This window comes from Pelodiscus sinensis, chromosome 20 (genome assembly GCF_052426305.1).
Source record: "Pelodiscus sinensis isolate ZL-2025 chromosome 20, ASM5242630v1, whole genome shotgun sequence".
In the NCBI taxonomy this organism is placed as follows: Eukaryota; Metazoa; Chordata; order Testudines; family Trionychidae; genus Pelodiscus; species Pelodiscus sinensis.
This window is the reverse complement of record NC_143071.1, coordinates 3,249,370-3,263,450: the sequence shown is the minus strand read 5'-3', so window position 1 is coordinate 3,263,450 and position 14,081 is coordinate 3,249,370. Positions and strand designations below refer to the sequence as shown.

General features: G+C 52.9%; 1 protein-coding gene across 6 annotated transcripts in view; it reads right to left on the bottom strand.

Moving 5' to 3' along the window:
• The window catches only part of BAHCC1 (BAH domain and coiled-coil containing 1), an 89,305-nt gene that overhangs the window by 65,383 nt on the left and 9,841 nt on the right, over nucleotides 1-14,081 (bottom strand). For 4 of the 6 annotated variants that reach the window (XM_089771862.1, XM_089771858.1, XM_075904061.2 and 1 more), the window contains exon 2: nucleotides 8,320-8,628. In XM_089771862.1, coding sequence (XP_089627988.1) covers nucleotides 8,320-8,494 — 175 coding nt within the window. In that variant the 5' untranslated portion in view covers nucleotides 8,495-8,628. Of the gene's footprint in view, nucleotides 1-8,319; nucleotides 8,629-9,056; nucleotides 9,218-11,998; nucleotides 12,213-14,081 lie in introns of those variants that run through there. The other 2 variants (XM_089771861.1, XM_089771863.1) reach the window with 2 other exon arrangements.

Sequence of the window (14,081 nt, the reverse complement as noted above, 5' to 3'; positions counted from 1 at the left end):
TGCCTGCTAAGGGACCTTGCTCCGGCAGGCAGCTTGGAGCGATTCCCCAGCCAGGGACGGAGCAAACGCCTCCCTCCGTATGTGCTAGGGGGGCGCCGGACCCAGGCTCCCCAACCTGCCTCGCAAGAGCCCTGTTTTCAAAACGCTTTCCAACCTACGGTTTGGAGCGAGGTGTCCAGGATGCTGCGCCCTGGCCCTGCTCACGCTTTCTGCCCGAGCTGTGCACGCCACGGGGCTCTCGAAACAGCCCATCAGCAGTTACAGGAAGTGCATTTAACACGAGTTTCTTGGCTCGGCCCGGCTCCCTCCTCGGTTCCTGCTGCACATGCCCTGCCCCTCGCCTCTCCATGCAGGCAAATGAAGGGGCTATTTGTTCAGCTCTGGAGTCCCTGGGAACAGAGCTCAGCGACGCCCCCGTACGTTTTTCTTCCCCTAATATAAGTTTCCCCCTTCCCTTCAGGACCTCGCTCTCCCTCCTGGCCAGACACACACAGTCACTCACAGGATCTCCCTCTGACATCACCAGCAGCTGGAGAATTTATGTCTCTTTCACCATGATGAATAACAAATTTATACCAAACCAAAAAAAAAAAAAAAATCCCTCCGTACATCAAAGAGATTCACATCCCTGAAGCAGGAATCCAATCCCACACCGGCCCGGCTGCTCTGGCCCCCCGTGTCACGCAGGCGTTTCCACATTTGGGGGCAATCGTGCCAAGATTTATCAGAGACACTTAGCGCCCTCAGGTGAGATCATAAACGGGCCATCCAGCTCCTCCAGTCCCGGCCCCTCCGTCTCTCACACACAAACGCGAGTCTCTGCCCAGATCCAAATAATAACTAATGAACAGATGAAACCACTCAAGTGTAATTCCACAAGATTTTGGTTTCTCAGTATTCTGCTTTTTTTCTCCCTGACACATGTGCCTTTACCTCCCGCCTCCCCTGCTCGGTAATCTTCCGCAGGAGTGTCACTAATAAGGAGTAGACAAGTTAATCTCAAAATCTGTTTTAACTTTGACACCTACTTTTTAAAATGCAACGCGTGTTGCAGGGAGGCTGGGCTGGCGAGCCGCAGTAAAAGACAGGCCATACGGCGGGGAGGAAGAAAGGGCTCCTTTTAGCATGACGGATGGCTGAAAGATGCCTGTAACTCCGGAGACTCAAACTTGCTCAAGCTACGCCCGTAAAAGATGGGAGGTTAGCGGCGTCCGTGGCTCCCGGCCCGAGTGACTGGGGCTGGACATATAACGCCCCCCCATCCGCACACACACGTTCAACCAGTCAGTTTGAGTCTAAAGGTAATTAAAAGCCAGTTGGGAGGTGGTTTGCCTGAAGATACATTCTTCATTCCCACTCCCACTCGGCATTATTTTGGTTGCTTTTCTCATGCGCGGTGGTGGATTTCTGCTGGAGACACACACAGCTGCACATCAGCCTGTGCATGTGTGTGTACCAGGGCTCCTGTATCCCCATTCACCAGTGACGTGGATTCGGCTGCTTTCAAGGCCTTAGGAAACGAGAGAAACAATCGCAAGTCCATTTAAAAATGAAAACCCGGCCCCCCCACCTGCTTCTGAGCCATCCCCGTCTCGGGAATTCAATCCACCAAGACAGATGCCGGGAGAACAAACTGCAGCAGGAGAGGAGGGCAAATCGGGCGCACAGGACTCGCGTCTGATCCACGATGAGGCCTGCGTGAAAACCAAAAATTCCCAGGATCCCAGTGGCACTCCCGGGAGGCCTCCCCGTCCCTTGGCTACTCAGCCAGGCTTGGCCCCAGCAAAACTGCTACCCCGCCTCATGTAAAATCCCTTCCAGGCGGCTGTTTGCAGGGTACGGCATTACTATATATTGCAACAAACCGAGAACTTGGCTACAGTGACACTACATGAGCGAACCTACATAGTAGCCTATAAAAATGTCACAAGGACAAAAATGCAGCTGGGTGTAAAGTATCAAGTTCACTGAACCTCTTTGTCAAAGTTTTCCACTTCTTCTTGCCCGTCTTTCATTCATTTACAGGCATTTCCACCCCGGAGTCTGAGCATGTGCGGTTCAAGGCCAGGGCCAATCTCCACCCGCAGCCAGACCAGAGTGACTCTGGAGTCACCCTGCGCATTTACACCGGAGTAACGTTGACGAGGCCGGTTTGCTGCTCAAAGGCAGGATTCGTTTCTGTCTCTTTCCCGGACCACGAGGGGAGCTGGCAGGCTTTTCATATTGATTCAGCGATAATCTTTCAGTTCCTTCTTAGAATTTTAATTGTGGAACAAAGTGACTTTTATAGAAAATCTGTTCTATATTACAGGGCATGTTCCAGGAGGGATTTTCAGGATCTGAATGGGAGTTATGCCGGAAAATTAAAATATGCCCCTATAGGTTCCAAAGGACAAAATGAATTCTGGTCTGCCTCCTTCTCTCTGCAATTGCACCAGAAATGAGAAACGTCAAACAGCCAAACTCTGACATACCAAGAAGTCACCGGGCACATCCCAGGAGCTGATGCTGCGCCTAGAACAAATTAATAATACAGGTTGGACCTCCCTCATCCGGCACCCTCAGGACCTCCCAAACAAGGGGAGGTCCCTCCCAGTATGGCCGGTGCTGCCCCCGGCTAGGACTCCAGCTGAGCCTCACTACTGCCTGCCTGGCCATAGCTCCCGAGACTAGAGCTCCGTGGCTGCCAGGGTTCTGTGGCTGCCGTGGCTCCTGCCGGGACCCAGACTCCGCGGCTGCTGGTACTCTGTGGCCACTGCTGGCCCCCCCCTCCCCCTCGCTACCACCCAGCAGCAGGGGCCAGAACTCCCTGCGGCGACCCCTCCCCCAACACAAGGCTCCCGGCTCCCCTCCCCCGCTCCCCGACCTCCTTACACCTGGACTCTGTGGTCCAGGAGCATCCGTGGTCCTGCCAAACTGTGGATGTTGCCAGACCGCAGAGTCCCGGTTAAGAGAGGTCCAACCTATACTTTGCCCCTGTTAGTAACTTGCATCAGAGGATCGCACGGCCCTTTGCAGAGCTGGGCAAGCGGCCTCCTTATTGAGCAGACGAAGAAAGGAATCGGAGGCCCAGAGTAAGGCCCAGGCAGCAAGGAAGTGACAGAAGTTGGAAATGGAGCGAGCGCAAGGGGCGCGATTCCCAGACCTCTATGCCAACGCTGGAGACAACTCTCTGACATGCTCATTTGCATGATGTGCGCGCCACCCTCCGCTGCAAAGCGACGGCTGCCGTAACCGCCCGGCTCTGAACGATGGGTTTAACAAAATAAAACCCAAACCTCTTCAGCTTGTACTCGGCACATCCGCCAGGTTACCCACAGCCTTGGAGCCATCTGCAAGGCATTCTGGGACATGTAGTCCCAATGCTTGCAGGGGCAGCGGGGGAGGGAGACATGTTACAGACAGACAACCCTCCGGCCTCATTTCAGGGCCATTTGCGGCCTGGGAGCTGCACTTTGGACAGCCCTGGCAGCGGCAGGCCGTGCCGAAGCAAAGGGAAAGGCCGATGTGGAGGTCAGCACCCCAGTTCTTGCACATCTGGGCAGCTGCAGGGGAGTGAGGCTGGTTTGCACCAGCTGGGGGATCCGGCCCTACGCTGTAATTAAAGCCCCGCTCTCGTCTTTCCACCTTTTCGATTTACTGCAGCCAGCCTCCTATTTGGTTTGGTTATTTATCGCCGAGAGTAATTATTAATCATCACTCGTTAGCGTGCGCCACGTCTCCAAAGCGCTCAGCGCCATGCCAGGGAACGGCAGCGAGGAAAGACTGGAGCTGGGTTAGCAGCCCCAGAAGTAACCGCAGGCTACGCCAAAAGAGCAGCAACGTCGCCTCCTTGCAACCAACGGGGCTGCTCGCCTCAGCCACAACGCGCCCGAGCGGGTGCACCCAGCTTTCCCCGGGTCACATCCGGTGCCTCCATTCTCCTGAATATGTTTCTGTGTGGAAGGCTCTCAGCTGGCAGCAGCTACAGGAGCGAGTCCTACAGCGGGAAGGCGGGGGCGGAGGGGGGGTCTGATTCTGCTCTCAGACATTCCCAATGCCAAGGGACTTGCACAGGCCCTTTTGTGGGTATCAAGCAGAGGAGCGGGGGGTATTCAGAGAAGCTGCGCCTGACCATTATTTATGCTCACCGCCTGCACTAATGACATAGGTAAGTTGACAGCCTACATCCCGTTGGCCGGCTGGAGTGCATCTTGATTGTTCAAACACACTCTTAAAGGTGTCCAATCATTTATCACATGGAAACGACCGTCCACAACGCACCCTCATTTCCTAGCACCACTCCTGGCAAAAAGGCACCGTTTGCCGGGCAAGGCTCCTCGCCCTGCCTGTGCCCAGAACCACGGCATTCCATGATTCGGCCTTCTTTCCTTCTCCGCCGTGTCACAAACTCCAATACAAATCTACTAATCCAGCAGGAAACGATGGACTCCAGAAACTCCACCAATTAAATTTAGACTCATGAAAAGCTCGATGGCTAGTAAATTATAATTTTTATTAGCTTGAACAATGTTCCCGTAAGAGAAAGTGGAGACTCTCCCATGAATGGCTCTTGTATAATTTATTTAACTTTCGGGGCCTTGCCAAAGCCCGGAATATTTTTAGATCTTTCTGTTGTCGGGTTTGGCTTTTTTTTTTTTTTTTTGTAAGTGAGTTTCTGGAGGGGTATTTTTAGACTCACGCATGTTATTTTAACAGACTCCTTTGCATTTGGACTTCCATATGTCACACAGCCTCTCCTACAAGGCTGGGCAGGTTTCTAAGAATGACTGGGAGTCAATTTCTTTCACTACGGATGTGCTATTTGCACCCAGGCGCTGCTGCCTGACGCTAAATTAGCATCACACAGGGTGGATAGTCCTATAGAAAAATTCCACTTCTTATAGGAATAATTAGACATGATGGTGTAGCAATTCCCAGTGGAAAAATGCACATTCCAAAATTGAGCTTTAATTTCCCAGTGTGTGTGTTAACCGCAGCTGCCTTGCATAACAATGTATATCTTACGGTTCTTGTGCAAAAGATCAGCTCTGGCAGTTCCTAGCTGTTATCTGTGCATTGCCTTTGATGTCTCATGCTACTTGTCATTTATAAGTAAAGATGGTTAGAGTCTTTAGAACACATCTTTGAACAGTAACTCTTTTAGCACCTATTTAATGCTGGTAACTGTGTTGCAAAAACACTGGCTGGTGTCATGCAGTTAATGAGATATTTACTAAAATGTATTTTCTTTAAAAAAAAAAAAAGAACACTAAAGGCAGTGGGGGAAAACCCCTTACAGGGTTTGTCTCACCAGGAAATTACTGGATTTAATGATAACTAAATCGATACGAAGATCTATTATTCCTCGCAAGTTTCAGGGCTTGGACGGTGGTGGGGTAAAAGCTGGAAATACTCCACCAGAAATTCTCAGCTTGCGGTCCTTTATGATCCCTGCTAGAGACGGCTGCCATTCCTGATTACTATTAATCTTTATTAATTAGAATGATGATTATATTTGTGTTTCTAGCTGCAGCAGTTCGCAGATTATTTCTTATTGTCATTTTCACTCAAGCCAAAACCTTGAAACATGCAGCTACCTTGGAAGGGTGGCAGGGGAGAAAGCAGCAGTGTTTATATTTGGAGGTTTCCCCAAAAGATAAAAATGTCTCTCTTCCTAAATAAGAGTCTACAGCAGTGTGAAAATTTCAACGGCTTGAGGCAGCAGGACTGCTAAATAATCCTGCTCCCCTCCCCCCGCTCCCCCCAACTTTCACAGCTTTGACTTTGGACCATCTGCATTAGAGACAAAAAAAATCTTACCACGGCACTAAAAATAACGCTACAAAACATTTTAATTGCACCTTTTGTGACAAGGTTACTACAACAGCACTTTACCATAAAATTTCTACAGCAGGATTATAAAACTATCAGCACTCCGTTTTAAGAAAAACAATTTGTGAAACATTAAAAGCTAACTTCAAAATCAAGGTCTTTGCAGCTGACTTAAAAAAAAAAAAAAAAAAAAGTACAGTTAAGAGGGGAGAGAGGGAAGCTTGCCATGGGGAGTGAATTCCACAGCAACGGGAGTGTTATAATAAATGCTCGATCAACTATGTATGCCTTCTGGAATTTTGCCTGACTAGAGGAATGACTGGACATAAAAACAAAACTCATTCTGAGCAGCGCTTTTCTTATTAGAACCAATATCTTCTTCCCCCCTCTCCCTCCTCACTGGAACTGTCTCATTCAGGGGCCTTCCCGGCTGCACATTTCAATTTTTATCCAAATCTCAACCTAAAAATTGAAGGCGTCAAAAACAATTCCGTCAGGGCAGGTTTTGCTTGGTGCCTTTCTTAAGCCATCCCGTTTGTGTATGTTTGGAATGCTGAGCGCCGGGGGTTAAGCGACATTAATAACCTTTTTCAGATTAAAAGAAACTGGCAACGCTCTGTCCAGTCTAGCTGGTCTATTCCTACTCAGTGGCCTCTGGTCCTTGTGAGATTGTTCCCTGTATTATAATTAAATACTCTATGTCGAGACACCATCAATAATTTATTCTACCGGAATCACCAATTTGCTTACCTGCAAATTTTCTCATCTCCCTTGAATTCCCCACTGAGACTTAAATACAACGCGGAGGACTTCAGAAAGAGGGTTTCTCTGAGCGACATGAAACACTATGTGCTTGATCCATGGAAGACTACACGGGGCTTTGGATCAAACCTTCTCTGCAGCAGGATGGGGCCCTGTCTGAACTAGGGGCTTTAACCAAGGAGTACAGAAGAAACAAGATTTAAACACAAATCTGACTATTTGCCCTGTTTGTCCGGCTTTATATTTTAAAATAAACCTTGGCGTCATTTGGGAGCAACTGTTTCTAAAAGGCTGAGCTGCAATGAGCATACTACAATTTTTTAAAAGAGGAAAGGGAAGGGAAGAAACAGTAAGAGGAAATACACATTTCACCAGGGGAAAATTCTGCAAATATATGATGTAATTATTTAAAATATACCACGTTTAAGAATAAGTATGTCTAGATCATTGCGTTTGTTAAGGGCACTTTTTTTCACCTCATCATGCTAAAAGCCCATTAGTAATTATGCAATTTTTGTGTGTCATTTTTTTCATTTTAGGAAATTTACTGTCTTCTTTTGACTGCGCTCCCAGATGACAATTCTCCATTCTAGTCCATCTCATGCAGTCCTTTTTAATCCACGCACTAATTGTAATCCCATTAAAGCAGATATAATTTTATTAGTATTCACAGTTCATCAAGCTAGCAATAATAACTCTTACTGCCGAGTTTCAAAAAAAGGCAAAAAATGTACTCTGATGTTGAAAGCAAACTGTAAACAAACCCAGCTAGCACTGTGCAAGACTAACATTACGTCCATAAATACAGCCCCTCCGTACACACAATGCGCACACAACTTCCCATCAAAAAAGCGCTAGTGGGTTTCAAATCGAGCAGTCTGTGCACTGAAACTTTGGAGCACCAAAATATATTCACTGCTGGATTAATATGGAGGCCGCCCAGGGAAGCGGGTCAGAATTCCACCATTCCCACTTGCAAAAGAGGATTGCAAAAGTAAATAGGGAGGGGAGAGATTTCGAATGCCAATCTTTCATTTGGCACACAGCAGATCAGCCCGGAGGAAACCTATGGAGCCCACAAGACTCCCAAGCAAAGGCAAAAAACACCAGAGCCAGATTTTGAAGCCTCGGTGGCATTTTCCGGTACCCCCGCTGAGCCAGGCCTGAGAATAACACTACAGTCCTAGCGATGGCTCCCTCCTGCGCTGGACACCAGGCCATGAAGATAGGTGTTACCTCCACAGAAATCCTAAACCGTCCATGCATATAATTGATCAGTTGATCGTTTTTATTGTGTTTGGTTTAATACTGCACAAGCAGCGAGTCGGTGCCTGGTAGATTTCCCCTCCCCACCCTCTCTGGCTGCAGGCTGCTCCCAAAGCATTAGCTGATTAAAAGGGCGCTGCGGAGGCTCCTAGCCCCACTGCGTCTCCGGTTTGCTGGCCACGCTGTGCGCCTCGAGCAGGATCCCAAGGGCACTGGTTACAGTGCGGACGGGCACCGCAACCCCCCTGGCATGCTACCAGCAGGATCGCCCAGCCCTGTGCGCCCTACCCCGGGGTCACACGCTGCAGGGAGCAGCCCCCCTAGGGTTCTACAAAAATGTGCAACCCCCCCAGTTTCTCAGAGGCTGTTCAGGCAGCAAAGGGGGAATCGTTCCCCTTCGGCTCTGGGCAGGAATCAGCCCAGCCCAGCCCAGCATAACCCCCCCCCCCCGGGGGCCCGATCCGGCTGCCCACTGACCTGTGTGCGCCGCCATGGAGATGGGCGCGGGGAAGAACTTGCCCGGCTGGAAGCGGCCCGGGTGCTGCACGGGGCTGTGGCCGGACGCGGCGAGGCGGCCGGCGCCGGTGCCGTGACCCACGCTGCCCCGCTCGGCGAGGAGGTGCGGCGGGGGCGCGAACTCGCGGCCGTCCATGCCGGGGCGCACTGCATGCAGCCCGGCGGGCGGCGGCGGCGTCTCAGCGGGGCAGCGCGCCTCCTTCAGGGCTCCGGCGGGCTCGGGTCCTGCGGGGGGGCCCCGCTCCGGCTCCTGGCGGCCCGGTTCATCCTCTGCGGGGGGAGGGAGGAGAGAGAGCGTGAAGCCGGCGGCAGGAATCCGCGCCCGGCGCAGCCCCGAGCCGCTGCGCCCCTGGAGCGTTTTCAAAATGCAGCGCCCGCGCAGGCCCCCCTCCCCGCTCCGAGAGACCAGCCCCCCCCCCCAGCGCCCGGGGCGCCGCCGCTTCCAGCCTGCCAATGGCCCCCGCGAGGGAGAAATCCACCCGCGGGGCTGAAAATCCACCCGCGGGGGCTGCGCGGCCCGGGCTGGCTCCCAGCGCTTCCTCGCCCCCTTTCTCCGGAGCGCCCCCAACTCTGCCTGCAGCCGGGCCCCGCTTTGCCGGGGGGGTCCGTTCTGTGCAGCGGGAGCCGGGCCTGGCTCCCCCCGCGCCCCGATCCGCCACACGCGGGCGGGGAGTTGCACTATTGTCTCGAATGGCTACCCCGAAAAGGCAGCGGCCGCCGCAGCCCCCCACGGGCGAGCGGGAGGACGGGGCCGCATTTCGGGGCAGCCCCGCCAGCAACCTCTCCCCGCGGCCCCCTCGGAAGCAGCCCCCGCCTGCGGCGCGCAAGGCCCGGGCTGTGACTTGGAGCCCAAACAGTTATGTAAGATGCTTCCCGTTTGCACACAAGGCTCCTTGGCTCGGGCCCAGCGCCTGTAACATTAGGCTCGGGTGGGGGGGGGAGGGTCTATGCTTCATAAACGTGCAGAAAAGCAAAGGGCTGGGTAGCGGCTCCGTTCCCCTCGCGCCCGACTCCCGTGGAAATAAACACAAACAAAGCAGCGGCGATTCCTCTCCCCTTCCAGCCCCCCCAGCTCCCAGGCTCATTTTTTACATCTCTCCTCTCCCTTCCCTCGGCAGCGGCTGAACGTTTCGTCTCACCTCCAGCCAAGAGCCCCTACCAGGATCGCTCCCTCGCCTTGCAAGAGGGGGGACGGGCTGGGGTTTTTTTTAACGCTCGGCTCCTACCAACAAAGCAATTAAGATGGTTTTCATTTAGCGAATACCATTTTCAATTGCTAGATTGAATGCTTCCAAGCCCTGCAGTGTCTTATTTGCAGGCTATTTTGTGTTTGATGTAATCTACGACCGAAAACACAATGTATTAAGTGAATACATATTTGCACAGCTGATAATGGATTATAGAGTTAGATATATTTATATATTTAGATGGGGGAGTTTTTTGCATTGTAAATAAATTGGAACCAACACAATGCGTTCTCTGTGGCGTGCAGCTAACTGCAGAGGGGGGTGGGTTTTTTCCTCCCCCCATCGAGATCACCCTCTATCTCTGAGAGCCGAACGATTTGCAAGTACAGGGAATTCTTTGCAAGAGCCGTGCGGAAGGGCGGTTGTTGTTGTTGTTTTGGTTTGTTTCCTTCAGCGGTCAGCAGCCGAAATCACCTAAAAAGCCGCGGAAACGGGTCTGGGTGAGCATCGAGGAAAACACCCCGTGAAAGCGACGCACTAGATATGAAATTCACAGGGGGGGATGCAGGCTGTCAGACAAAAGGCTCCGCCGGCCGCCGCAGCAGCCCGGGGTGACTGGTTTCAGAGCCATGCGGAGGGGGAAGGCGGTTTTGCAGAAAGATTCCCCCTCTCGGATTCATTTCGGATGCAGATGAGGTTTTTTTTTAAATGAATAAAAGGGGAGCGATCGGGCCAGCAGGAAAAGTCCCGGGATCGGGGACAGCAGGGGGAGGGACACCCCCGCCCCGCTCCCGGCTTTGTTTGCACAATGGCAGGATCGGGCCCTGCGTGCAGGCCAGGGTGGAGCAGGAGGGGCAGGGACACCCACATTCCCAGCCGCTGGGTTTCTGCCGGATCCCGCCGGCAGCCCGGGAAATTCCACCCCCTTCCCAACCGGGCCCCAATCTCCAAACCCCCTTCCTCGAATCGCCCCCCAAAATCTCCCCGTCCCTCTGCAGCCATGGCCGCGCCAGCGGCTGCTGGAACAAAGCGAGGAAGGACGCAGGAGCTGGAAGCGGATTGCAAATAAAATCGCGGCCAGGAGGTGGGAACGAATATCCCGCCTAGGTCCGCGCCGGCCCAGGCGAGCTTGCCCGCAGCCCGCTTGAGCTGCGCGCCCGGGATCGGCTCCCGGCCTTCGGCAGTCGGCTCCCGAAGAGCTCTCCGCCGGCAGTCGTGGGGAGCGCTGGCGAGCTACTGGGATCGGCCGCGCGGCAGGCCCAGCGGGCCGGGAATCTGCCCCCCTCCGCCGAGGCTTTTTTTCCTGCTTTCTCTTTGATTTTTGTAAACCCCCTTTTGTACCGAGAGGGGGAAAAAGCCGCCCCAGCTCCTCGGAGAAAAGGCAACTTCCCAGCTGGGCTCACAAAAACCTCCCTGCCCCAGCCGCTCGCGGGTCCAAAGGAAAAATTCAACCAACCAACACACAAGCAAACAGCTTCCCGCTTAGAGGAGACACCCCGGGGAAGAGAGAAGACGCAACAATCGCCCCGGCCACCAAACGCAGATTTGCAACGAGCCGGCCTCCCTGCGACCAACGACAACGAAATGTACCGAGCCCTCCGATTTAAACAAGCCGGATTTTCCAGTATCTCCCAATGAAGCTTCATTTAAAAATCTACAAATTATCATGCAAAGTCCGTGAGACCGTCAAAAATTAACAGCCTCAAGTTGCACCTTCCCACAAACCTAATTTTGTTTTGGGTTGGGTTTTTTCCCCCCCTTTGGATTTTTTTCCCCCAATTCAGATTTCGCCTCTATTCAAATGTAACAAATGCGCTGGGGGAGAAAGAAAGAAAGAAAGAACTCCCCGGCGTTCGCTGCAAAGCTAAACCTCTCCTCCAACCACCTATTATTTATTTTTAAAAACAGAAAGGGTGCAAATTTGCATCCATTGCCTTTTTTAAAGTGCTACAATGGCTCTGTTTGTTTTTCCTTGCAAAGCACCATTCATGGCTGCATTTAAAAAACCTTAGAATTGCATTAGGAAATTTGCAAACAATTGTGTTTTTGTTGGTGCTACCCGGCGCTAGGTACAAATTTCCAGGGGTATAGAGAGTAATTTACTGTAACCATTAAAAAATGCCCTGTAGCATTTCTTTTCAATAGAGGAGCTACGTGTAGCGTATTCCAACATGCCTCTTTTTTTTTTTTTAGTATTATTATTTTCAATTGATATGTGTTATAAACAGTTTCAAGCAAAACACTGCCATTAAAATTTTTACAGATGTAACATCACACAGAACTACAGAATGCTCCCAAAAGAAAAAGAATAGCAACATGGTATTTTCAACCACCAAAAGTTCTCACTATGCAAAAAAAATAAAAAATAAAATTTACAATCCTGAATTTTATTTTAATTCTAAAAAGTAAAGCATTAAAAAAAAGCAAACAAAAATATAATTGCAGTTACTTACTGGAGATATGTTCCTTTCACACAGTGAATGCAATACAATTAAATCAGTAAATGGGACTTTGTATTGTATTCCTATTGGTATTTGCACTGTGCTGACTGTTGCACTGTAAATGCACTGGCTGCTCTTGCAGAAGGGAAAGGACCCTATAGTGGGTTCCTTCCAGCCTCAGCAGCTCCCCAGCCCGCAGCTCAGTCCTGCAAGCAACTCTCCCTGCATACTAATAAGCTCGTGCCACTCACCCAGGGTGAGCACGCTCGCTGATTGGACGCCGGGCCCTCCACGGTAATAAGCTCGTGCCACTCTCCCTACGTAAACAGGCCTTCCAATAGGCTGGCGCGGGGCCAGTGAGCTGCCAATCAGAGAGCAGCAGGGCTACTACTCAGCCCAATGGCGCCTAATTCAAGCTTGCAGCTGCGCAGCTCCTCTTGCGCAGCTCGCGTCCCTGCTTGCTTGGTGAATGGGGATGTACAGCAAAGGCGGCGGCGGGGAGGGAGCTGGGGTGGAGGGAAGGGGGGGGGTTCAGTGAGCTCTGCCAGGGAGCTGCTCCAGCCCACACACACTCCGAGCAGCTGGGCAGGGAGAGTTTTATTTTTTCCTTTGCCTTGCTGACCTGGACAGTGCACGGGGTGTTTGCACCAGACGGTGCCGGAAGCTCCGGTACAAACCACTGCATGGAGCTATTGCGCAGTCTGATGTGTGGGATGGTGGACGGGGCTGGGGACGTGGGCGTTGCACCAAACCGGGCGTCCCTTTTAATCCAGACGTGCTGCAGTCTCCGAATGGGCTGCTTGCGGTGGCTCCTGCCCTGTTTTGAAGGCTTTAAAAGGAGCAAGGGCTCCAGGACTGGGACGTCGAGCTGCGGCCTCTCTCCCCCAGCAACTCGCCTCGTGCCGGATCTCAGAACAGGGCCTTTGCTGCGCTTTTTCTGGCAGGAGACCTTTATTCGCCCCCTAGGCATTTCTCTTTCGGCCGCTTCCCCCCAAGAGGCAGCCAGGAAAATTCAACCCTGCCAGCCCAGTCATGGGCAAGAGGAAGGATTTGCGCTCAGGTCAGCTGGAACCTCCAAAGGTGATCCTTGGGGGGGCCTTTGGATTGTTGCCGCGTGGGCTGCAAAGTGCCCGGGTTCGGTACACGCCGAGCCCGCCCAGTAAAGAACGAACCGGAGCGACGGGTTCTCCCCCTCGGAAGCCAGCTCCTTTCACCGCGCTCTCCGCATGCACACGGCGGTGGCGAGCATGGGGGGGATTTTCCCTGCCCCCGGAGGCGTGGAAAGCACTGCCATTTCTTTAGCTTGGTGACAACAGCCCCCCACCTGTAGCTCCCCTTCTGCACCCCCGCCCTTCCGAAACAGCCGAAGAACTAGCGAGGCAGACACGAAAATGCACATTCCGCCTTTCACCGTTTGGCAACGCAGGGGTTAAACCCAGCGCTTGAAACCTCTCTCTCCCCCCCCCCCAGCCACCCCTCCACGGGATGTCTACGATTGGTTGGCAGCCTGCCATCCCGCTGTCAATCACCCAGTGTAAACAAGGCGCTGATTGGCTGTTCGCCAGTCCGCACTGGGCTGCCTGAAAAAAGCAATTACTGGCCCCGCGGTTTCAAGGCGGCCCGGGGCTGCTTGATGAAAGGAGATAAGATGGGGACGGTTTCCAGGCGGCCCCCAGGCAGACCCCACTGGCCCCGGAGCCAAGAAGAGCAAAGAGGGAGAGGATCAAAGGGACAGAGGCAGGAGCAATGGACTGAGCCGCTATTAGGGGATGCCTAAAACAAGGCAGGTTTGGTGCCCTGGGCACGGGGGCAGCCCCCTCCCCTTGCAGCGGGAGGAGGGGGGGGGGATCAGCCGGTGCATCCGGAAAGTTTGCAGCGCGCAGGGCCGGGCTGGGTAAGGGGAACAGCCGCCACCCCCGGGAAGCGGAGCGCTGGGGAGGGCAGCTCCCCGATGCAAATAGGTAAGAGGGGCGGGGGGCCGGAGGGGACAGGGATGGGGGCGGGAGTGCTGGAGCTATCGATTTCCACAGCAAGCCGGCCTCCCCGCGTGAGAGCGTGGGCAGCTGGCCTTCCACTCTGGGGGTGTAGCTGCGCG